The sequence below is a fragment of the Giraffa tippelskirchi genome, chromosome X, assembly GCF_054371585.1.
Source record: "Giraffa tippelskirchi isolate mGirTip1 chromosome X, T2T-mGirTip1v1.2.pri, whole genome shotgun sequence".
Taxonomy (NCBI): Eukaryota; Metazoa; Chordata; class Mammalia; order Artiodactyla; family Giraffidae; genus Giraffa; species Giraffa tippelskirchi.
In genome coordinates this window covers 125,392,689-125,418,610 of record NC_137289.1, presented here as the reverse complement: position 1 = coordinate 125,418,610, position 25,922 = coordinate 125,392,689, and the positions used below count along the sequence as shown (strand labels likewise).

Sequence of the window (25,922 nt, the reverse complement as noted above, 5' to 3'; positions counted from 1 at the left end):
AGACAGAGAGAAAAAGCATATATGGTGAAATGTTAATTGCTGAATCTAGAAATGTAGGAGGAAGAGAGGAAGGTATATGGGCACTCATTACGCTACTTCAACTTTTCTACATGCTTAAAATTTTTCACTAAAAATAATATTCAAAAAGAAAAATTTCAAGCCACATTTTTAATTAGGTAACATTTAAATTAAAATTGCTATTCTTCAATATATGTTAGTACAATAATTGTCCTGTCTGTGAAATGGAGGAAGCAATATCACATTTGTCAAAAGAAAAAAGGACAGATCATTTTTTATTGCTATGGGCAATGATTCAGAGATTACTTAATTTAGGGATTCTACCTCCCACTACATTGCTTCCCTCTTTCATTCAATTTTTTTTATCAATGAACATTATTCTAAGTAAAATACAATTTCTTATGGTGTCAGCAATCCATTGCTTGAAGGCCTGCCTACCCACATTCACTTGACTGGTATATCTCCTGGAATATTCCAGGATAAAGGAATGTTTGAGGACAGCGACTGTACCATCAAAAGGAGTAAAACTATATTATATGATAATGAGGTCTGGGCAGATAAATGAACAACTGATTAGAAATAGTGGGGTCTTTTTTTTTTTTTTTTTTTTCAGTCCTATGAACTCTTTTGGCAATCTGGTGAAACCTGGGACTCACAGAATAATGTTTTTAAATTCATAATATAAAATACACAGGACTCCAAAGGAAGTCAATTGTATTGAAGTACAGTTTTAAGACTATTAGAAACACATTTGTGATATAGTAATGCCTGTTTGGTTATTATTAACACATTAATAAGATACTGTGGTAGATCTAATACCTACTACGGTTTTGAAGTAGTGACAAGCATGAACCATATTTTGAGATACATGTGACAATTCTAATGAGATATGGAAACATCTGTGATTTCAGATACTGCTAGCAATGCTCTGGTTTATTGCCTATATTCAAAATGCAAGGGGACGTCCAACTTCAGTTAAGAGGTTAGTAAAAACAAAGAGGTATTTCCTCCCATTCAAGTTCATGGCACCCCTTGACTTCTATCAGTGAACCAAGGCTTAAGAGTCTTCATACACAGGGTTGCTTTGTTTTACCTATGAATTCCCTTTATGGTCAATAGGTTTTTGTTTATATCTTCTTCATTTACAAAGACCATTTTGATGGCTAAGTCATCATTAAACTCACTATTATCAGCCTTAAACCTATAGATGTTATTCAGTTCCTCTGCTACATAATCAAGGCAACAGTGAATTTTCTATATTAAATTGAACAGCTAATTGGCTATATTTTATACTTCATTTACTTCCAACACAGACTAACTTTAATGGATGTCTGCTGCTATCTGAAATTTCTGAGAATTTTCTTTTCATATTTCTGATATTTTACATTTTCAAAGAGAAATGTCTAAAGTTATGTAGCTGTAAAGCTCCACATAGTTTTTGTAGACTTTAATCACTAATATTATACACTTTCTTTCATTGGTGTACATGGACTAAGAAACATTAGATATTTCAACAGCTATATTTAAATCCCGCCTGCAAACTAAGAATACTGTTGTCAACTGGAATAGTCATCTTATTTTTCACCTGTGCAATAATCTATTTCCTTGTAACTTCTGCTTGGGTTGCATTGAAAGCACACCACTGATTAATAACAGTTTCATGATTACAAGCCCTCCCATGATTGTTAGGTTAACTTGTTCTTTATAAGATATTATTTTATTTATTTTTACTTTATTTGTACTAGGTGCTTAGCAATAGCTGTAAGTGTATTTGTAGAAATGGCACTTACATTTTATTACTCTTTTACATTTCATAACATTTAAATGATACAAAAATCCTGAGTTTGCCACAAAACTGATCTCAGTGGAAATTTAAATATGCTAACATCTATTTTCAAAATGTAGCATGAAGTAGACAACTTTAAAAGCTGAGTTTAGAGGAAAAATAAAACCTCAAGGAAGCTGATCTTGACTTTTTAAGGAACAAAAGTACAATGTTTAATATAGGTCAGAATGTTTAAATGGGAGAATTTTTCCTAACCAATTACAGCCAAATCCCTACTAGTTGTAATTAACTTACAATGTGTGTAATATTTCACAACACAGTCAGCATACATCAATTTCTTATAAGCTTAGAAGGACCTAAAATTTTAGAACTTATTTGGTGAAACAGGTATATTGTCCTATCAATATTTGTAAGTTCTAATTTGCATTTAGAAGTCAATGACCAAAAATAAAAATTCTAAAACTCAGGTAAGAAGTTACAGAAAATATTTTAAAAAGGCTTTACTCAAATATTATATGAGTAAGATACTTCAAAATGAGAAACAACAGTTTATATAAAATAATGAAAAAATAATCCTCCAGTCAGTTTAATCCATTTTATGAAGTTAATATATTTTTATAGCATGCTATTCAATTTTCCTTAATTTTCCCATTTCTTAACGTCTTATTTTAGACTAGATGGGGTCTAGTGCAGAAATAATGTCATACAGGTTTAAACCTGCCCATAGTGTAAATATATCAGCTGTTTAAATAATGGGATAGTTGTGTATTTAATAGAAGGACTTCAATTTTGGGGTAAAAAAGTGTATGACTTTCCCCAGCAAGAAATATAACTACAAAGCATGGGTCTTTATTTTATGTTTATGTGTATGTATATATCCCCTGGAAAAGGAAATGGCAACTCACTCTAGTATTCTTGCCTGGATAATACCATGGACAGAAGAGCCTAGTGGGTTACAGTCTATGGGGTGGCAAAGAGTTTGACATAACTGAGCAAGCAATACTCACTCACTCATATGTATAGGTACTCCAGTATTTTCTAAACTAAAATTTAAAATAAAAATGTTTTTAGATGATGCTATTATTTAACTTTAGTAAGATTTGTCTGTGTATGTGTGTGTGTGTGTGTGCATGCACGTGCGTGTGTAGGTCAACTAATATGTTCATTTGGTACAGCAATATGAATTGTATCCACTTTCTGAATAATGCAAAAGGAGGAAAGGTGGCCAGAAGAGGTGGGCAAAGAAAATGGACATAATTCCAAAACCTTTCTAATACATCCTCAAAAAAGATGCTCATCAATGAGTTATTCTAGATTTCTGAATATTAAAATCCACCTATTATGTAGATGATAGGTAGGAAGCAAGAGCTTGGCAATAAAACTGAGTTTTCATTGTTCATGACAATAGTCTCATTTGGTAAATAAAGGGCAAGTCCTCCTATATGAAATAGGAAACATTAGCAACAACTGGTAGCATAATACAAAACCCTGTTTATAAAAATATATATGTTTTCCAACTGCAGCAGCACACACTTGGCTTTCTGTGCTTTCAGTACATTTCAAGGGAAAGTTAAATGATGATTGAATTCAACAGTAACCTCTCTAAGGTTTTGTTTTCCCCTGTAGATTTGAACATTTTCAGCCCAAGTCCTTCTTCAAGAATGTGCTAAGAAATGTAGTGGAACTAAATGGTAAATATGACTATCATGCTTTTCAGCATCGTAAGTCATATTTGTAGCTGTTAAACAATCTAGCCAAAGAACAACTTTTCCTACAAAATAGTCATTTATAACATCCTTTTCTCATCTTCATTAAAAAAATATAATTGAGATGCAGCTTGTGAAAGTTGGAATATACTGAGGGCATTCGTATTTAAACAATCATGTGTGATTTTTAAAACAAACTTCAAAGCTTAAAACAGTCAAAAAGCACTGCCTATTTAACTAGCAACAGTTACATATTATATTATTCAAGGAAAAGAAAGAGCGAGTTCATTATTGCTATTAAGTGTTGATGGAATCCTTAATGTTAGTGCCTTTCACCCTGGTTCAAATCTTTCATAAAATCTTTTATTTTTCTTTTAAGGGCAGCTTGAACAGCTCCGCTAAAATTTTAACATTCCTATTTTAATCTGTCACCCTACCTCTTTTTTCTCTCGGCCAGCTGTTTGCAGACCTCCTGCCACCGCAGATTCAGGCTTCCCAATTTTTCTTGTAGAATACTGGCATCTATTTTTGAGGACTGCCGAATTATTTCTTCCCCAGTTGCATTCAATACTCTGACAACAGTTTGCCGCTGCCCGATGCCATCCTGGAGTTCCTGTGAGATACCAAAAAGGCAAAGACAAAGATGAAGCCCCGTGTCCTTTTATTTGAGAAAAGATTAAACAATGTGCTACCCCATGCAGTTCTACTGGGGGAGAAAGAAATAAAAAAGCTCCACGTGAAAGTTTCTCTATGAAACTGACATGCCCATATCCAAAAGAGACAGGACAGAAAGACACCTTTTATGTGTCAGGAAAAAAGCGCCCTCTCAGTTCAGCTCCAGTTTTTATATTTGTAAAGCTTGTCAGCTAGAGGATGTTATAATGTCCTACAAATCAATTAGTTGGAAACCTTCTCAAGAGCAAATTCGATTTCTTGTCCCCACAAGGATGTTCCATGTTTAATAGTCTATGAAGTGTTGTAAAATTTAAACATGAAGAAACTATTTAGATTTCTTCGAGACTGTCGATGTGAGAGGTGAAAAGGAACAAGCACAGTTTAGCCAGAGTATTTTTTTTAAAAACCTTAGAGATATTTAAACAAACACTCATGACTATATAAGAAGGAAATTTATTTCAAATTCTGTTTCCATCCATGTATTTTGCATTATAAAACCACATAAAAATGAGAATTAATTGCTTTCAGGGGCAGCCTATCAAGAAATCCCTAAGGTACAGAGATAAATTTAAAAATAATCTATAGCCACTGGAACATTTTTATGAGTCATTGACGGTGTCAAGCTTAAACATCTTCTACTTTTTATCCTGAATGAAATTTTAAGAGTGTCAGAAAAAATTGTTTTATTAAAAAAGACTATTACAAAAAAAAATATGTATTAAAAATACCTTTTGCCATGAAATAAAAATAGGACTCTAGCATTTTTTTTAAAAAAGGTAATATAGAATTTGTAAGGCAATTACAACAACCCATAACTAAATCTGATGTTTAGAAAATGAAATAATATGAGAACTTGAGATATCTGCCATATTTCAATCTAAAGGACTCACAAATCTTTATGAATAGATGAGACAGTCAGTATTCAGAACACTTTCCTGATACATATGATTCTAGTTAACTTAACATTCTTATATTCCCCTGCCCTAAACCAAGTACATACAAACTCTATCACATGTCTGCCAAATGAATGAATCAATGCCTGTTTTCTAAGACTGGGTCAAATCTCCTTCAGATTCTCATTACAGATAAACTTCTTGGATTTTTGTTTTCTACTGCTTTCATGTATTATTATTTTAAATACTAGAATTTTGGATAGTATGTCTTTAGCAGTTAAAAGACTCATTAAATCCACAAAAATGGTAACAGGCCATTATTCTAGGAACACAGTGCCTCACAATGGTTATAAAACTATGCACAGTCACTGAACTATTCATAAGCTTTCCTGACCATACTCTCTTAAGTGAGCATGAGATGTGCTCTAACAAACACATGGTACTTCCTTGCAACTAGTTGATTTTGCTCCATTATTTATATTCCACTCTGAACATCTGATCAGATCAGTGTTGCACGTGACAGTCACTGCTTAGTAACAGGTAGCCCCATTCATAACAAATTGTGTCTATATTCAGATTATACCATAAATTCCTTGAGGTCAGAGATGGTGTCCTATTCACAGTCTTATTCCTGACACTTACTACAACATCTGGTTCATGAGAGATTTCAGTAAGTATCTGTTGAATGAATGCATGAATCTATAAATACAGAAAGTGGAGGAAGAGAGGAGTGCTCATTATCATGGTATCATTAGTATTAATACTCATCATTGGACCTTCTAGAGGTTCCCAGACGTGCATACAATTTTCTAGGTTTCAGGCAGTATAAAATCTACTGAGAAGATTAAACAAAAGTGTGAAGGATAATTTGCTATATTTTATACAGTAAGACAGTAAGCAAGGTGATCAGACAGATTAGATAAGTAATTATAAATGACAGATTAGAAGAGAAATGAGCTCAATGGAAGGATGAAAAGGAGAGACCATGGTGGGTAATTTGGAACTGAAAGAATGGGTAGGCCTTAGGGACATGGAGGGTCAGGGCCGCAAGAGGATAGCAGAAGGCTAGCCTATGGTGTGGAATTTATGTAATATGATCTCAAGTATACACTTGGGGTCTGTGTCACTGCATAAGAGTGGAAGTTTAGGGAGAGGTGTAGCCCTGGATTAATAGTGGTCTTGGGCAGAGGGGACTCTGCTTTTTATTAAAGACTTTGCAATTCAGTGGAGAGCAACAGAAAATTACTGAAGGGGAGGGGTGTGGGAGCTAGAGCTGTGTTTGGAGGTGATTCTGAGGCAAAGTTTAGGCTAATGTTAAAGCAGGGACACGGGCAAAACAGCCAGGACAGGAGTCTGCAAGGTATTGGGGCTAAACCTAGAGTTTAGACAATGCAGCAGAACTGAAAGGCGAGAAGTAACATGAACTGTTAAGGCACAATTAAGAAGGTTAGGGAACTAGCTGGATCCAGCAATCATGAATGACTACTGAAATGGGGAAATCTTTGCCTAGAACACCAGACTCAAAGAGGCAGTTACAGGAGAAAGATGATGACTCTAATTTGTACCTCCAGTGGTGTCTAATACCCACGGCTGTTAGAAATACTTGTAAAAAATTCAAACTAGTACAGCCACTATGGAGAACAGTGTGGAAATTCCTTTAAAAACTGGAAATAGAATTGCCATACAACCCAGCAATTACACTTCTGGGCATACACACCAAGGAGACCAGAATTGAAAGATACACATGTATCCCAATGTTCATCGCAGCACTGTTTACAATAGCTAGGATATGGAAGTAACCTAGATGTCCATCGGCAGACAAATGGATAAGAAAGCTGTGGTACATACACACAATGGAATATTACTCCACTATTAAAAAGAATGCATTTGAATCAGTTCTAATGAGGTGTATGAAACTGGAGCCTATTATAGAGAGTGAAGTCAGAAAGAAAAACACCAATACAGTATATTAACGCATGTAGATGGTAACGATGACCCTATATGTGAGACAGCAAAAGAGACACAGATGTAAATAACAGAATTTTGGATTCTGTGGGAGAAGGCAAGGGTGGGATGATTTGAGAAAATAGCATTGAAACAACATGTATATTACCATATGTGAAATAAATCACCAGTCCAGGTTCGATGGATGAGACTGGGTGCTCAGGGCCGGTGCACTGGGATGACGCTGAGGGATGGGATGGGGAGGGAGGTGGGAAGTGGGTTCAGGATGGGGAACACATGTACACCCATGGCTGATTCATGTCAATGTACGGCAAAAAACACTACAATATTGTAAAGTAATTAGCCTCCAATTAAAATAATTAATTTAAAAAAATGCATGGAACACCTGTAAGATGTGTGCTATAGCAGTGCATCTCAAACTTCAATGTGCACATCTCCTAGAGATCTTGCTAAACTGTTGATTCTAATCCAGTAGGTCTAAGGAGGGCCCTGAATTTTCAGCTTCTAACAAGCTTCAAGGGGATGCCGATATCACTGGTGTGGGAACAACACATTGAGTAATAAGATGATAGAGTAAATGCCTTCTGAATCTTTGTTAACAAATCAAAGAATTCCTATTGCTGGTTTATAATGCTATAAACTAACAAAACTTTACAATTTTTATCTCAGGCGTCTTGCTCTGTATTTTTGATCTCAGTTCTTCCACTTCATGGCTGATGGCTACAGTGACTTTTACAATCCAATTGTAGAATCAACATAGGTTTTATTATTTCCATTTCCCAGATAGGTGATAGAACTGAGTAGCTAAGAATGAAGCAATAACTTAAAATTGTTAGATCTAAATCTCATTTATGTAGAGTCCCAAATCAGGGCTTTCATTTTTTTTTTTTTTTTTTATTTTGTGAAAGAGAGCTCATTAAATAGCCTATTGCATTTGTGTGAAGAGATTTTTTAATCAGGAGAAGTATTTACAGTGTATGATCGACCTGAGGAGAATTTTCAATAATAAAGCCTAAGAAGGCAAAATAATGGACCAAAACAGGAAGTTAAAACTTGTACATGTTGTTTCACAGTTAGCTGCTGAGCCTGAAGATGTGACTTGATTTACACAATTAAATGTAAAACCTCAATCAACTTGATTCACTTAGTGCAAACCAAATTAATTTTCATTCTATAACTTCTAAATATTTTAAGTAATAAATTATTCACTAACACCAAAATTTCCAAGCTCTGATACCACATTCATGTTCTGTTGTCCTAGGCATCCTTATCTATTTCTCTAGCAATTAACATCTAGTCTGAGTTTGGGATAGAAAAAAATCGTAATTAAATTGATTGGATTATTCATCATCCCTTAGAAAGCTTATTGTGTTTTGATTCCAATATTAAAGCATCATTCTTAATAATGACTGCTTATCAGACTCCCCTAGGGAGGTTTTTCAAAATATAAAAGCCCAGAATTTCACAGTAAACCAGCTGCAGCAGAATCTCTGGGTATAAGGGGACAAAGGTGTACAAAGCAGATACATTATTAAAGAAAGGGTAGGCAAGAAATACGTGGAGCAGGCAGAGGCATAGGAGAGGCATGTTTTAGAGTTACAGAATTATTGTATGCTTCTTGTATGCTTTTTGAATAGAGAAAATGTCCTAAATTATAGAAAGTGACACATATATCTCAATCCTCCAAGTCTGGTCAAATTGAGGGAAGAGAAGAAGAATTACAGGCAAGGAAGAACAGCTACATTTTTATAGAGGGAAAAGATGAGACAAAGAAACTAGTACATCTTTTATGAAAAGACCACATGAATTTAAAAAAGCATATGTGCAAAACTTTCCAAAACTGCATGAAAACAAAATCAATGGAAAATAAAATGTGACAAATGAAGAAAAAGAAGCAGCTAAGAAGCAGTTACAGGGAATTGTACAATGACAACTTGGATAAGCTATGTAGGAGATAAAGAACTGGCAAAATATCACAAACTAGGCAGAATAGGAAAACAGAAGAGACAAAAAGTGACTGGGAGAAAAGGTAAAGATAGAGGGAAACAGAAGAGAGAAAAACAAACCTTTGCTGATTAAGTGGATATATCAAAAATCTAATTCTGTGATTTACTGGTAATTCTGCTAAGGTTTTATTTTGAGACAGATTAATTGTTGCCCCAGTTTGCCCACTGTTCTAGAGAAAACATGCAATGATATGGACACTTTAGAGACTTGTGAAACTGCCAGATGGAAATTTATGGTGCAATTTCATCCTCTTTTACCTTCTGCTTTACTCTGTCTGTCTTAAGCTCATTGCCACTGTTACTCTTTGTCAGTCCCTAGAATTCAAGTCAGCTTCTGAAAAATTATTTCTGGTCCTTTACTCAGAGATAAACTGGACATGTTTGCCTCTCATGTTAATTCTTATACTATGTAGTCACAACTGTCTTCAGAGGTTTTAACATGCTCAGAAAGTATCTTTTGACATTATTATTTGATGATAAATAATTTTGGTAAGGAAGCAACACAAATAGAATAGACAAAGGCTAAAGCAAAATAGCAGGCTTAGCAACAGGACACAATCAATCTAGCCCAGTCATGGGCTAGATGATTCTAATCTCATGGAAGACCTGATGACCCTGTAAGAGCATCTCATGAGGAGAGTGACAAGAATTGAAAGATGGCAAAAACTGGAGAAATCCAAGAGTGAGGCAAGAGTGAGGAAGAAAGAAGTACACAAAAAAAAAGAAGGATTGAAAAAAAGTGAAAAATGGTAATTTTTCAGTAAAAAAGATTCAGGAGGCAAGAATCAAGGTCTGGAGGCCCAGAATGAGGAGATCAAGAATGATGCCTACATATTTACTGCAAGATAAAGTCCATATACTAGCCTACCAGGCAAAGTGTGAAGTGCCCGTACAGCCTCTTTTCTCCTTTGCCTTTGCAGCGTTCTCTATGGCTGCTCCTCACTTCCAACCTTAACTCCAACTCCCAGTAAAAACTGAAAGGCTTCCTACTTCCTTGACTGTCCTAAGTTTGGCAGATCAAACTCATAACCTGTCTGTAATGCTCAGCTTAAACGTTCCCTCTTCTTTGGGGCCCTTTAAGAGCCCACAGAGAACTAAGGGCCTCCCCTCTGCATAGGTAGTCATAAAATATTTCCAGTTAGTGTCATTCATTGGTAGCATTCATGTCTGTATTAGACTTTACAGCTGAGGATTAAGTAGTACTGAAGGAGTTTTTTCTTCTTTGGACCATAAAATGCCTCCACATTTGAAGTGTACCTCAGATTCTACTCTTAGTTAAGGACCTACAGATCTTTTATTTGTGATTTGCCAACTAAATCAGAGAGGAGCAGCCTTTGCAGACGATCAATCAAAAATAAAATGCACCTTGTTAGCCTGGTATTCCCTCTGGTCTCATTTGTTTTGCATTTCAGTAAACATTTATTGGGGCTTCCCTGGTGGCTCAGTGGTAAAGAATCCGCCTGCCAATGCAGGAGACACGGGTTCAATTCCTGTGTGGGAAGGATCCCCTGGAGAAGGAGACGGCGACCTAGTATTCTTGCCTGGGAAATCCTCTAGAAAGAGGAGCCTGGCGGGCTACAGTCCATGGGGTGGCAAAGAGTCGGATGGGACTTAGTGACCAAACAACAAAACATTTATTGCAGTGGTCCCCAAGCTTTTGGGCACCAGGGACTGGGGATGAGGTGGGAGATGGTTCAGACGGTGAGGAAAAGCTGTAAATACAGATAAAACTTCATTGGCTCCCTAGCCACTCCCTCCTGCTATGCAGTGCAGTTCCTAACAGGCCTGACTGGTAGGGTTCCATGGCATGGGGTTGGGGACCTCTGATTTATTGTGTTCCACTAAAAATAACACTAAAACTACAAGTATGTTTTTGTTAGTTTGTTATAGGAAATGGAGGCAGGAGGGGGTCTGATTAGATTTCATCTAGTTCTCTTTCCTGTGTGGTGTAATAGTAGATGCATTTGTTGGTGCAATTTTCCATCTGCTCCTGATAATGGTTGCTATAAAAGAATAATGAGAATTTCTCCTGAAACTAGAATTAGACTGTGCCTTTTCCAAAGCAAACACCCTGCCAATGAATTAAAGGAAAATTATGTACAGTAGCGATTTATTTTAATGGGACATTTACCTAATATCAAATTACAATGAAATTTCCTTTGGAGGTATTTATCTCATCCACATCAGATACATACATTCATTATTATCACTGCTATTAATGTGGATACCAAATGAATTCATCATAAATTACTTTAAGTACTACATGCTTTATGAGATTATCTCAGGCTTTTTTTTTTTTCCTTTTTCTTTCTTTCCTAAGACATGATGCCCTGTGGGGGAAGGGAACCCCCAAACATGTATTTCTCAATTTCAAGCAGATTCCAAAGGAATAAACTGTATGTATGTTAAGTCTCTGCCTTTGGGTATCTGAAACTGAAGGCTGCAAGTAATATCTGTCCTCAGACATGTTTTAGTATTAGGACTTTTACAATTTGAATGCCTTTAGGTGGAGTATACATGCATTCTACTGCCCTCTGAAGACATTTGAATTAGTGGCCCTTGCTTTTTAAAGAAAATTGTTACTATAATGCACACAACTTTGCAAAGTTAATAGGTTTTACTTTGTTACGATCAATGCTAGGCCTCTCTAGGTTCACAGCTTTATTCAGTCCTTCTTGGCTTCTAAATCATTCATTAGAAGTTCAGGAGAACTACCTGGGAACATTTAAAAGCTGTTTTTCTGTTTACTTAGATTTGTAAAGAAAACAAATTGACCTTTCTCTGATCAAAAGGAGGCTCTTGTCTCCAACCATGCTTGCTCTCATTAAGCAGTCCTGGTAACAGAACATATGACTCTAGGCATAAAATTCTTTCCACGTGATTACAAGGATAGTTTAAAAAACATATGGGCTATTTCATCATAGAATATATTACACACAACCAAAAAACTGGCTCTTTAAGATAGAATATTTGAAAGGAGACACAGATCATTTTTATATTCCTTATTCTTCTTTCTAGAGGTCTTATCAATTTGGAGCTACACCAATATTTATTCAAACACCATTTAGTGGGTAGAAAAGATGCAGTAAGAATATAGAAAAAGCAACAACATTGTTTTTTAAAGGCAAAATGATGTGTAAATGGAATTGACTCAGGACTGGAAATGTTTGATTCTCATTTAATCTCACTGTTTAACTGCATTGGCTCTGAAGTTGTAGTTCTTATTAGTACTTGCCATGATTATCAAATATTTTCATTAAGTCATTCATTGACTAAACAACTATTTATTCAGCAACTACTATTGGCGGAGAATTATGTTAAGTGTTATTCTTCACTGGCTACAGTAGAACGGACTGATTGAAAAATCTCTAGAATAGAAATAGAAACCTACCTAGTAGGTGTTATCACTGTAGTTAAGGTGAGGAAAAATAGTTGCATGGATTAGAGAGTCAGTGGTACAAACAGAGAAAAGTTAATGAAACCAAATGAGATTTGGGAGCTCAATAGATAGGATCTAGTGATTCAGTGGAGATGTGAATGAAGGAAAATATGTTAACTGGGCAATTGGAGATACTGGACTGAACCCCAGAAGAAAAATTAGGATTGAAAATATAAATGAGATCATAATTGGCAGAGCTAAGTCTAAAATTTGTGATGTGGACTTGGCTCTGAACATAGTTGGAGTTTGCATTTTCATTGAACACATTATGGGTAACCTCAAAGGTAGCATTCATGACCCAAACATATTTTGGGACTCTCTGAATATTTGCTTGACAATTGCTTACATAGGAAACTGAGAGGAGTAATGTCATCACTAGCCCTTGCTCTGTTTCTACATTGCAACATTTTCTTTTCATCTGCTGGAAAATAGATCAATCTCATGATGTGTATTGGAGAAGGCAATGGCACCGCACTCCAGTACTCTTGCCTGGAAAATCCCATGGACAGAGGAGCCTGGTAGGCTGCAATCCATGGGGTCACTAAGAGTCAGACACGACTGAGCGACTTTACTTTCACTTTTCACTTTCATGCATTGGAGAAGGAACTGGCAACCCACTCCAGTGTTCTTGCCTGGAGAATCCCGGGAATGGGGGAGCCTGGTGGGCTGCCATCTATGGGGTCGCACAGAGTCGGACACGACTGAAGTGACTTAGCAGCAGCAGCAGCAGCATGATGTGTATAAGGTAGAAAGTTGAGAGGCAGTATAATTCTCCATTTCAAAAAAATAAAATACAGGAAGCATCACTCTGATTAAGCTGGTTGTATCTACTTACCCTATCTTTTACCCACCCACTGCCAAAAGTCACTGGACAAAGATGATTTAAAATATATTCATGTTGCTTTCTAAGAGATCAGGAATTAAACTTGTTCCTTAAACTCCTTTTCTGTACTCAAAGGAATTCTATACGCTTTAAACTGCGGCATAATCTCTAAATGACTGCTTAGTGTATGTAATTGTTCAATGCAGGTAAGTTTTCTCTTCAATTTGATTCACTCCAACAAATAGGTAACTTTTGGGTTGGCCAAAAACTTCCTTTGGGTTACAAAAACACTGGAGTAAACTTTTTGGTCAACCTCATATTTTGTATCTGATGCCTTTACAACGATAAATAAGTTCATATTTTCCTATCAATATTCAATTTCATGGGGGAGAGAATAACAAGCTAATAACTATACACAATGCAGTATTATGACTACTGAGATATTATGCAAACAAAATCACATCACTTGTGTGATGTTGTTATGACCGTGGGTGTGTACATATGTGTATCTAGGTTTGGGGAGATGATCAGGAAAAGAAACACAGAGGCTGTGGTAATTAAGATTATCAAAGGCTGAGGTATTGGATACAGTGCTGGTACCTCTTATCTCAATAACTATTCAAGAAATATTCACTTATACATTGAGCATAAAACTAGGCAAGATATGACAATACTCTTGAATGTTTTCCCACTGGAGAAGGGTTAAAATAAAATATTGAAATATGTATAGCACCCTAGTATGGAAGACAGACAGTAAAAAATAATTGTGTTTCACCAGAATCTCATTTCTTTCCACAAATAACAAGTTATCAAAGTAAGGTTTAGTTTCTCAGGCTCTTGAGAATGGAAAGGCCCAGAAATAAGATAAAGAGGGATTAAAAACAGATCTCTGAGTCTAACATCAATTAATTGATTTTAAACATCTAGCTTAGAAAACAGAATCCCCAAGACATCTGCTAACAATCCACCTCTAAGCACATGCTGGGCCTAAGTCTTATATGTCCCTCTTGCCAAGTTATACAGGCATTAAGCAAAAGCTACCCCCTTTTTTTTTAAGCCTTGATTTCTGAGGTTAGCTTTCTTATTTTCCAACTCATTATCTGTTGTATGGTAATGCTCTTCTCCTTCATGGAATTAGATGAGATGATAAAAAAACAAATCTGTAGCTCTTGTTGACTGAGCACACACATCCTCTGGAAATCAGACAAATGAGGCACAGAATGGATTCTGTTGTATTTGTACAGTGTCAACAATTTGTACCTTATTGAACTGTATACAAACCAGAAGAACCCAAGAAAAAAACAAGCAGACGACTTAAGCAAGTCTTCTGTGAAAACTTCTGGAATTACTCACATGAATCTCTAAAAGATCAGAGATAGTTGCAAAAAAAAAAAAAAAAGGTGGAAACCAACTATAGTGGTTTTGACTTCCTTATAAATCTAACTTGTGAAATGGAAAATATTCAATTACTAAATGTTAATGTTTTCTAAATTTGTTGCGTCTTGGGAAACTTTCTTGTTAACCACTCCTTAGCATTTCCATTTGACTTAAACCTCAAAGAAAACATGTTGAAGCCAACATTAACATTTTGAAACTGATTTCTCTTGTTGACTTTACCAGGCTGCCAGGTCATCTTTGTTTTATTCCTTTCTTTCTTTTCCCCCATTCAAGTCCTATTGATTCTGTTATACCTTCTGCCCAGTTATCATTGCTGCTTCCCCCTTCTTTGCTGGTTGTTCACCGCACTTCACTATGTTAGTCATACTTCCTCCTGTTTTGCTTCACCACTTCTCACACCAAAACATAATACTTATCCTTTCCATATTAATCCTCCTGATGGGCAGTTCTGGTGGTTGATTTCCTGCTCAGACATATATACTGAATTCTCAGGATCTGCTTAATGAAGCCCAAATAATTTAGGTAATATTCAGAACCTCATACCATTCTGGGACAAGAAAACTTTCTAGGCTTCTCAACTGACTCTTCAATTCTTTATCCATGGACCACTCACAGTGATTCCTTGGCAATTCCCTAGACCTTTGCCATTCTCCTTTCTCCATCACAAATGCCCTCATTTCTACTTATGCAATTCTTTCACTCCAGTCCATTAGACTATGAGCTTCGGGAGAGAGAATCATCACTGTTTTCCTTAGTGCCTAGCAAAGTGCCTGCTACACAGTAGTGCTCAAAACACATCTGTTAAATGCATAAATGAAAATACACCCCAAATATTATCACATTTATAAATAAAATTTCAACTAGAAGCCATCTAGCCTGCAAAATCCTACTGCCTGTCAACTGTAGGATGTTTTTCATAGTATATATAAAATTAAATATCCTGATTTTTGTTGCAAGTTTATGAGCTTCTTTTAGTGCAAGGACATTGTTTTCTTAATGTTTGGGTTTTCCACCATGTTAAGCAGTAAAAGTTTATTGGCTACATGACTAAATGAATAAGCATATTATATGTCTTAAGATAATGATTAAATTACATTTCTATATTTTAAAATAAATACAATAAAATAAAATGGAGAAGGAAACAGCAACCCACTCCAGTATTCTTGCCTGGGAAATTCCTTGGACAAAGGAGCCTGCCAGGCTCTAGTTCATGGGGTGGCAAGAGTCAGACATGACTTAGCAACTAAACAACAACAATTTAAAAATACCTAATAGGCTTCTAAACAACAAATTAATGCTGATGGTTCTGAAGAGATAATCTTCAGAGACTGGGCAAAGAAAATTAAAGTGTTTGGCACTTTATATTGGTGACAAAGATGTCCAGGGAGCAGTGCTTTTACAAAAGAAATGCACTGCTGACTAAGCAGCAACAGTGCTTTTCAGTAGTCTTCAAAGACAACTTTTTAAAAAGTAGGACAATGTCTCTATCCTTTCCAATTTCCAAGTTATATCAATGACCTCAAAATAATATTACTTTAACTCAATAAGAAGAAAGGCAAATAACCACTGTTTATGAATAGCCAGCGAACACATGAAAAGATGTTCAGTGCTGGTAGTTATCAGAGCTATACAAATTAAAACCACAACAAGATACCACTTCATATTCCACAAAATGGAATAAATGGAAACTACTGTTAAGATCAAATACTGGTGCAGTGCAGAGCTGATGGAGTTCTCTACCATCACTGGTGGGAGTAGAAAATGACACAACCACTTTAGAAAAGTGTTTTGCAATATCTTATCAATTTCAAGATCTGATGGAGCCATTTCACTCCTAGGTATTTACCCCAAAGAAATGAAAACCTGTGCTCACAAAAAGACTTGTACACAAACATTCACAGTGTCTTATTCACAATGTCCCTAAACTGAAAGCAGCCTGAATGTCTGTCAATGGGAGAATAGACAGATTGTGGTACATTTATAGAATGGAGTATCAGCTGGCAATAAAAAGGAGTGAACTATTAATGTACTCACAACATAGATAAATCTCAAAAGTAGTATGCTGATCAAAATAGCACAGACTGCACAATTCCATTTATATGGATTCAAGAACTGACAAAACAAATCTATGGTGATAGAAATTGTAACAATAGGGTGCCTACCGGAAGTAGGAATTGAAGGTGGCCGGAGGCGATGGAAATGTTCTTTTTATTGAGGGGTTGGTTTTATGAGCAGAATCACTTGACAAACTAAGCTGAACACAGTATCTTTGCTTCTCAGTTCTTGGAACATCCTTCTACATTTCCTTATTTATTTGCTCTAGTCATACAGACCAAGAACACATAGAAAATAAATGACATGGCTGAAGCGATTATGTGAAAGTATCATGAAAGACTGAAACGAAGAACTAAATTTAATAGATTCAAATTTTATGTAAGAATAAACTTTTCCTCCCCTCCGCAGTAAATCTGTCTCATATTTTATAAATTTTACTATTAACAAATAAGAACGATATAACTTTCAAGTGCTTTTCTCTCTGTATTTAAACACTACCTCAGCCATGTTAAGAATGAAGATTTCTAACACATTTAATTTCTTTCTTTCCCACTTTGTAAAGCACACATTGATGTTTCTTATACAAGAAAAGAACTAAGACAGGCAGATTGCCAAACCTCAGTCACCTGCAGACAAAATCTAAAAGGGTTCAGAAGACTAATCCAGTTATGTGGGGACAGACTTAGTGAACCACCAGGGATGATATACTATGTACCCTTTTATCCCAATATACAATTGTCAGTTTGGACAATCTACAGGACAAAGTGGCATCTGTCTTTCAGGAAAGTGTGTATGAATATATATGTGGTGTGTGAGATTAAGAAGGGGGAAAAACATAGTGATCTCAAGATTTTAAATTTTGAAAGAAAAAATGGTGCAAGAAGCCTATGAGGCTTTCAAAAATAAAATTTGGACCACATCATTGCAAATAATCCCAAAGAGTTCTTAAAAAGAAGTGTGGTGTTGAACAAGATGCATGCCATCACGCAGGGGGTCCTAAATGAGCTCTGATTCTATTGATAAAAGTGTATCAACGTGGGATGAAAATGGAGACATAACTGAGGGAAAATACTCAAAAAAAAAAACAACAATATAGAACAATACAAACAGTGAGGAAAAGTTGAGCCTGGGAGTAAGTGAGATTTATGATGACATTAAAAACAACATTCAGGGCCTTTTCACTTTTGTTTGGAGAAAGTAGCAGCAGAAAGAGATAGGTTCACCTATTAGGGCAGAAGGGGAAGGTTGGAGATAGAGATGACACAGAAAGCAGAACTGCTCAGCTCCTCTGTTCATCAGACTGGAAAAAGCCTAACTGTATGAGAGGAATGAAGCCCAAAATAGGTGAGAGAGTTTTAAAAGAGCACTTTGCTGCTCTAAATGAGCTAAAATCTCTGGCCCTAGATCAATTATATCCCAGGGAAATGAGAGAACTTGCATGGATATGGTCCTACTCTGCTATCAGTGGTCTTTGTGGAACTATGTTAACACTAGAGATGAGCAAATGTCATCCCAGTTTTCAAAACTGGGAAGAAGTCAGTGCAACTGGTTTCCATATAGTCCTGCTAAAGAGCAGTTCTGGATGACTGAACAAGGAGCAAACAAATACTCATTAGCAAAGACAACGTCAGGCAGCTCATTTGGGTTTGGGTGACAACTTGTTCTCGTGGTGGACATGTGTGCCTGTGTTTCTGGTTTATCTCTTAGGCAGTATGAAAATTGAATTTCACATTTCTAAGCAACTTAAAATAATTTCTTTCTTCTGGTAGTAAAACTGTCCCCAGCTGCTAAAATGAAGTAACTCTGTAAGTAATTCACTGTATTCTACAGAGAGCAGTGAAATGCCCAATTGCCTTTGTTGTTGTTTAGTCTCTAAGTCACATCCGACTCTGCAAACCCATGGACTGTAGCCCACCAGACTCCTCTGTCCATGGGATTTCCCAGGCAAGAATACTGGAGTGAGTTGCCATTTCCTTCTCCAGGGATCTTCCCAACCCAGGGAGTGTACCTGCATCTTTTGCATTGGTAGCCGGGTTCTTTACCACTGAGCCACCAGCTGCCTACCACCTGAACAACTTTGAAGACCTCTGGCTAAAAATGAATGGAGACAACGATCTGGCGTATGAACCACTCCATGTATTTGATGTGGCAAAAATACATTTTCTTTACACAAGAACAGAACAAGAAGAAATAAGATGCAGGGACAGTGAAGAATCTACATAGGAGGGAGATTTCTGAAGAGACGCATGTTAGAATTAGACAAGATGAGAAGCAAGAAAAATGTTAAATGGGAAATGAGATGAGTGATTTTTACTCTTGGTTTTCTTTCATTGTTTTGAATGAATTTTTGCAATGAAAAAGTATACTTTTCAATCAGAATTCATTTGTAAAATAAATTAATATAATGTCACTCAAACAAGATATGTTATCTGGGTGTTTTACTTAAGAGTCAGAGAACATACAACATAGCCTTTCCTAGTGCTGTATTTTAATTATTCAAATGCAATATTTCAAAATAAGGTTATCTCACTTTATATACTAAGATTGCAGCATTTATAATTCACTACATTATTTGCTTAAGTAGATACTATTAAACTTACTCAGGGGTATAGTGGACAAAAGATACTCCTAATTGTGAATGATAATTCATCATAACTCAGTTAATGTCACTAAGCTCTTCTAATATCATCTGTATCATTTCATACCTCTCGTTAATACTATTTTTCTACGTATTAGTTTAGAATAAATCAATGTCTACCACGAAAACATCAAGGGGAAAGGGTTTTTTAAAGTTCCATAGGTCCAGTTTACTTGATGCCCTATGAACATGCTGTCTTTGATAAAAACTGAGACAAATATGCAAATTGGGACAACTTAGAATTATAACAGCCAACATATTTTAGGAAAATAGCTCTCATCTTCTTTTGACAATCAAAATAAATGGCTAGGAAGGACTTCTATGATCTGGAGGTATGTCCTCAAACTTCTACTCTATGCCACACTTTCCCCATATTTATGTTCCTTTTTCTTATCTTTAATAAAAATATATATTCTCAGTCCCTTCAGTCCTGTCCAAGTCTTTGCAGTGCTATGGACTGTAGCCCATCAGGCTCCTCTGTCCATGGATTCTCCTGGCAAGAATACTGGAGTGGGTTGCCATTTCCTTCTCCAGGGGATCTTCTGAACCTGGGGATCAAACCCGCTACTCCTGCACTGTAGGCAGATTCTTTATTGCTGAGCCATTGGTCTTAACATAAAATTTTAGTGTGTATCTCTCTTGGTTCCATTTTTTTCTATTAATATTTCATGTTATAGTTTGAAGCCTTGTTATACACTGTCTCAAATCCTTTGTGGATTGAAGAAGGGTATAAATCAATAAAACCTAAAACTCAATTTGCTCCTTTAAATAAGCACTTTAGATGCTTAATCAGTAAAGACAAAGTTAGCTTTGTATTTTACATTTCAAGCATTACCACATTTTCAACTTGAAAAGAAAGTTGTAAAAAAAAAAGAAGAACAATATGAGACATCCACAAGAGATTTCAGATTCAGCAACAACTTATCTACCTACTCATTGCTTCTGCTATGATCACTTGCTCAGACCAGGAATGTCACTGATCATATAGAAAATTGTGTTAAATTGGTGAAGATATTATTGGTACTATCAGTTCAATTGCTCAGTCATGCCCAACTCTTTGTGACCCCATGGACTGCAGCATGCCAGGCTTCCCTGTCTACCACCAACTCCCGGAGCTTGCTCAAACTCATGCCCATTGAGTCAGTGATGCCATTCAACCATCTCATACTCTGTTGTCACCTTCTCCTCCTGCCTTCAATCTTTCTCAGCATCAGGATCTTTTCAAATGAGTCAGTTCTTTGCATCAGGTGGCCAAATATTGGAGTTTCAGCTTCAGCATCAGTCCTTCCAATGAACACTCAGGACTGATTTCCTGATACTATGCTAAGAGAGTTATCACAGTTATCTTGTAGGGATAATATACTACCCTTACATACTTTATAAAGTGCTATCAGATGATTATTTCACTTTAGACCTGCACAGATATATGAGGTAAGCAATTTAAAAAAAAAGTGTTACTATCCCCACATTGAATATGATGGAATGGAAGTGATGGATGTGTTTACGGCATCAATTGTGTTGATGGTTTCACGGATGTCTACTTACTTCTAACATCATTAAATGCATATGTTAAAAATGTATAGCTTCATAAATATCAAGAATACCTCAATCAAGTGTTTTTTAAAAAAAAAGATGAGGAATTGGGAGCCTAAATGACCTCTCTGGTCTGACTCATTCTCCAGGTGTGAGAACCAGGACTAGGATCCAGATGATTACCATGTGTGTTTCAGTGAGGTTCCCCTACTCAGTACTGCCTCTTTTCTGATTCAGTTACTGTGATATTACAGAGATAAAGTGGCACAGGAATAGTAGAAAATACACGTCAGGCAAATTGCATACGTGTTTAAATTATTGTGCATATAATAAACCAAAAATTTCATTATTATAGTGCTTTTTCTTGGGAGAAAGCTTATTTGACACAGGTTTTCCAATTTTAAAAAACCCACTATTTTGTCATTCCACTTCACAATGTTTGTACATTTAATTGGGCTTCCCTGGTGGCTCAGACGGTACTGAATGTGATCATTATATAAAAAGTGGATAAAAATAATGAGAAATATATCAATGCAGAATATGTTTGGAGCTGTTTAGAGAGGACCACAGCGTTCCTATATTGCATTACATGTTTTCGTAAAGCTGTTATATTAGAATGTCATGCTGACATGGTTCTTGATAATGTATTTAATGGTTAAAATATGCATGCCGAACATTTCTGTAGAGTTCGTTGCATCTAATTTTCTGTTTCATCTGAAACAAGAAGGTGAATGATGCAATTGTGTGGTTTTTTTTTTTTTTTGCTGTGAAACTTAATGAAAATTCTGTCCACTATCAATCAGATGAATCTTTTTTTTTTTGGTTATTCAAACAAATATGCTCAAGAGTAATTTATTTTTATTGAAAAGTCCTGTAATAACATGATGAAAAAATACAAACAAGGCTGTAATTTCTTTCAGATGCACTTGTTGGTAAGATGTACATTGGTGGGTAGGTGAGGCTTTATTCTTACATTTATATTTTTGATGTTATATGAACAGACCAGGTATTGTACAAACTGACAGTTCTCTTTTTAATTAGTTTCTTTCTCTATTTTTTAACTTTACAATATTGTACTGGTTTTGCCATACATTGACATGAATCCACCATGGGTGTAAATGTGTTCCCCTTCCAGAACCCCTCGTCCACCTCCCTCTCCATCCCATCCCTCCGGGTCATCCCAGTGCACCAGCCCCGAGCACCCTGTATCATGCACCGAATGTGGACTGGCGATTCGTTTCACATATGCTAATTTACATGCTTCCATGGCATTCTCCCATATCATCCCGCCCTCGCCCTCTCCCATAGAGTCCATAATACTGTTCCATATATCTGTGTCTCTTTTGCTATCTCGCATACAGGGTTATCTTTACCGATTTACTAAATGCCATATATATATGTGTTCAGTTCAGTTCAGTTCAGTTCAGTCGCTCAGTCGTGTCCGACTCTTTGTGACCCCATGAATTGCAGCACACCAGGCCTCCCTGTCCATCACCAACTCCCGGAGTCTACCCAAACCCATGTTCATTGAGTCGGTGATGCCATCCAACCATCTCATCCTCTGTCGTCCCCTTCTCCTCCCGCCTCCAATCCTACCCAGCATTAGGGTCTTTTCCGATGAGTCAACCCTTCGCATGAGGTGGCCAAAGTATTGGAGTTTCAGCTTCAACATCAGACCTTCCAATGAACACCCAGGATTTATCTCTTTTAGGATGGATTGACTGGATCTCCTTGCAGTCCAAGGGACTCTCAAGAGTCTTCTCCAACACGACAGCTCAAAAGCATCAATTCTGCGGCGCTCAGCTTTCTTCACCGTCCAACTCTCACATCCATACATGACCACTGGAAAAACCATAGCCTTGACTAGACGGACTTTTGTTGGCAAAGTAATGTCTCTGCTTTTAAATATGCCATCTAGGTTGGCCATAACCTTCCTTCCAAGGAGTAAGCGTCTCTTAATTTCATGGCTGCAGTCACCATCAGCAGTGATTCTGGAGCCCAAAAAAATAAAGTCTGACACTGTTTCCACTGTTTCCCCATCTATTTCCCATGGAGTGATGGGACCAGATGCCATGATCTTAATTTTCTGAACGTTGAGCTTTAAGCCAACTTTTTCACTCTCCTCCTTCACCTTCATCAAGAGGCTCTTTAGTTCTTCTTCACTCTCTGCCATAAGGGTGGTGTCATCCGCATATCTGAGGTTATTGATATGTTAGTATAGTGTATTGGTGTTTTTCTTTCTGGCTTACTTCACTCTGTATAATAGGCTCCAGATTCATCCACCTCATTAGAACTGATTCAAATGTATTCTTCTTAATGGCTGAGTAATACTCCATGGTGTATATGTAGCACAGCTTCCTTATCCATTTGTATGCTGATGGGCATCTAGGCTGTTTCCATGTCCTGGCTATTATAAACAGTGCAGCGATGAACATTGGGGTACATGTTTCTGTTTCAATTCTGGTTTCCTCAGTGTGTATGCCCAGCAGCGGGATTGCTGGGTGATATGGCACAAACTGACAGATTTTTAAACTAGCATTTTTCAATGGCCAATCTCTAGAAATGAAAATGTGCACATTACCTTTTTCTCTACAAAAAATCAAGGTTGAATGAGGCTCATTTGAAATGTTGATGCAACTGAAAGCTGTCTACTCAGGTTCACATTTACGTGGAATGATTTGTGTCAATGTATTCTTACAGTAATATACTGTAAAAATGGCAGGTCAACAAACCTCACACATGCCCTAAAACCCAATGATATATAAGAGTGATACATTTTGCAAGGATTTAGAAATCATAGTTCATTTTGAAAATCACTATAAGAGATAGAAACACTGTCATAATGTGGTAGTAAATCACTATTATTTCTTTCAGAAAGAGAAGAATTCAAAAAATAGTAGAAACTCAGAAGATACCATAAACACGAACAAAGTTCTCTTCTATTATTGATTGAGCATATGAAGATTATTTGGTTGAAGCTCTGTTATTCAACACTGAAAGCCTAAAACATCTACATGATGATTTAAACAGATGGAGAAATATACTGTGTTCATGGATTGGAAGAATTAATATAGTGAAAATGAGTATACTACCCAAGCAATCTATAGATTCAATGCAATCTCTAACAAGCTACCAATGGTATTTTTCACAGAACTAGAACAAATCATTTCACAATTTGTATGGAAATATAAGAAACCTCGAATAGCCAAAGCAATCTTGAGAAAGAAGAATGGAACTGGAGGAATCAACCTGCCTGACTTCAGCTCTACTACAAAGCCACAGTCATCAAGACAGTATGGTACTGGAACAAGGGCAGAAATAAAGATCAATGCAACAAAATAGAAAGCCCAGAGATAAATCCACGCACCTATGGACACCTTATCTTCGACAAAGGAACAAGAATATACAATGGAGAAAAGACAATCTCTTGAACAAGTGGTGCTGGGAAAACTGGTCAACCACTTGTAAAAGAATGAAAATACTGTATTGGTGTTTTTCTTTCTGGCTTACTTCACTCTGTATTATGGGCTCCAGTTTCATCCATCTCAATAGAACCGATTCAAATGTATTTTCTTTTTAATGGCTGAGTAATATTCCATTGTGTATATGTACCACAGCTTCCTTATCCATTCGTCTGCTGATGGACATCTAGGTTGCTTCCATGTCCTGGCTATTGTAAACAGTGCTGCGATGAACATTGGGGTACACGCGTCTCTTTCAATTCTGGTTTCCTCGGTGTATATGCCCAGCAGTGGGATTGCTGGGTCATATGGCAGTTCTAGTCCCTGTTTTTTAAGGAATCTCCACACTGTTCTCCATAGTGGCTATACTAGGTGGGAGGGGGGTTCAGGATGGGGAACACATGTAAACCCATGGCTGATTCATGTCAATGTATGGCAAAAACTACTACAATATCGTAAAGTAATTAGCCCACAACTAAAATAAATAAATTTATTAAAAAAAAATGCATCCAGTGAAGGACACATAAGATACGTAGTTCTCTTGGGAAATGCAATGTCTCAATGTATTAGTATTATTTTGATGAGATGAGTTGGGGAGACCAAGACATTGGGTTTTAAAGTCATGAAAACACTGCATTTTTGTTGAATTTCTGTGTAGGAAGAATAAACATTTCTTTCTCTTCAAAAACAAAAAAGAATGGAAATAGAACACTTTCTAACACCATACACAAAAATAAACTCAAAATGGATTAAAGATCTAAATGTAAGACCAGAAACTATAAAACTCCTAGAGGAAAACATAGGCAAAACACTCTCTGACATAAATCACAGCAGGATCCTCCATGACCCACCTCCCAGAATATTGGAAATAAAAGCAAAAATAAACAAATGGGACCTAATTAAAATTAAAAGCTTTTGCACAACAAAGGAAACTATAAGCAAGGTGAAAAGACAGCCTTCAGAATGGGAGAAAATAATAGCAAACGAAGCAACAGACAAACAATTAATCTCAAAAATATACAAGCAACTCCTGCAGCTCAATTCCAGAAAAATAAACGACCCAATCAAAAAATGGGCCAAAGAACTAAACAGACATTTCTCCAAAGAAGACATACAGATGGCTAACAAACACATGAAAAGATGCTCACTATCACTCATTATTAGAGAAATGCAAATCAAAACCACAATGAGGTACCATTTCACACCAGTCAGAATGGCTGCTATCCAAAAGTCTACAAGCAATAAATGCTGGAGAGGGTGTGGAGAAAAGGGAACCCTCTTACACTGTTGGTGGGAATGCAAACTAGTACAGCCACTATGGAGAACAGTGTGGAGATTCCTTAAAAAACAGGGAATAGAACTGCCATATGACCCAGCAATCCCACTGCTGGGCATACACATCGAGGAAACCAGAATTGAAAGAGACGCGTGCATCCCAATGTTCATCGCAGCACTGTTTACAATAGCCAGGACATGGAAGCAACCTAGATGTCCATCAGCAGATGAATGGATAAGGAAGCTGTAGT

The 25,922-nt window shown here is 36.6% G+C and overlaps 1 protein-coding gene across 3 annotated transcripts in view; it reads right to left on the bottom strand.

Moving 5' to 3' along the window:
• The window catches only part of DMD (dystrophin), a 2,147,259-nt gene that overhangs the window by 865,161 nt on the left and 1,256,176 nt on the right, over nucleotides 1–25,922 (bottom strand). For all 3 annotated transcript variants that reach the window (XM_081564318.1, XM_081564319.1, XM_081564320.1), the window contains one exon: nucleotides 3,948–4,123. In XM_081564318.1, coding sequence (XP_081420444.1) covers nucleotides 3,948–4,123 — 176 coding nt within the window. The remainder of the gene's footprint in view (nucleotides 1–3,947; nucleotides 4,124–25,922) is intronic.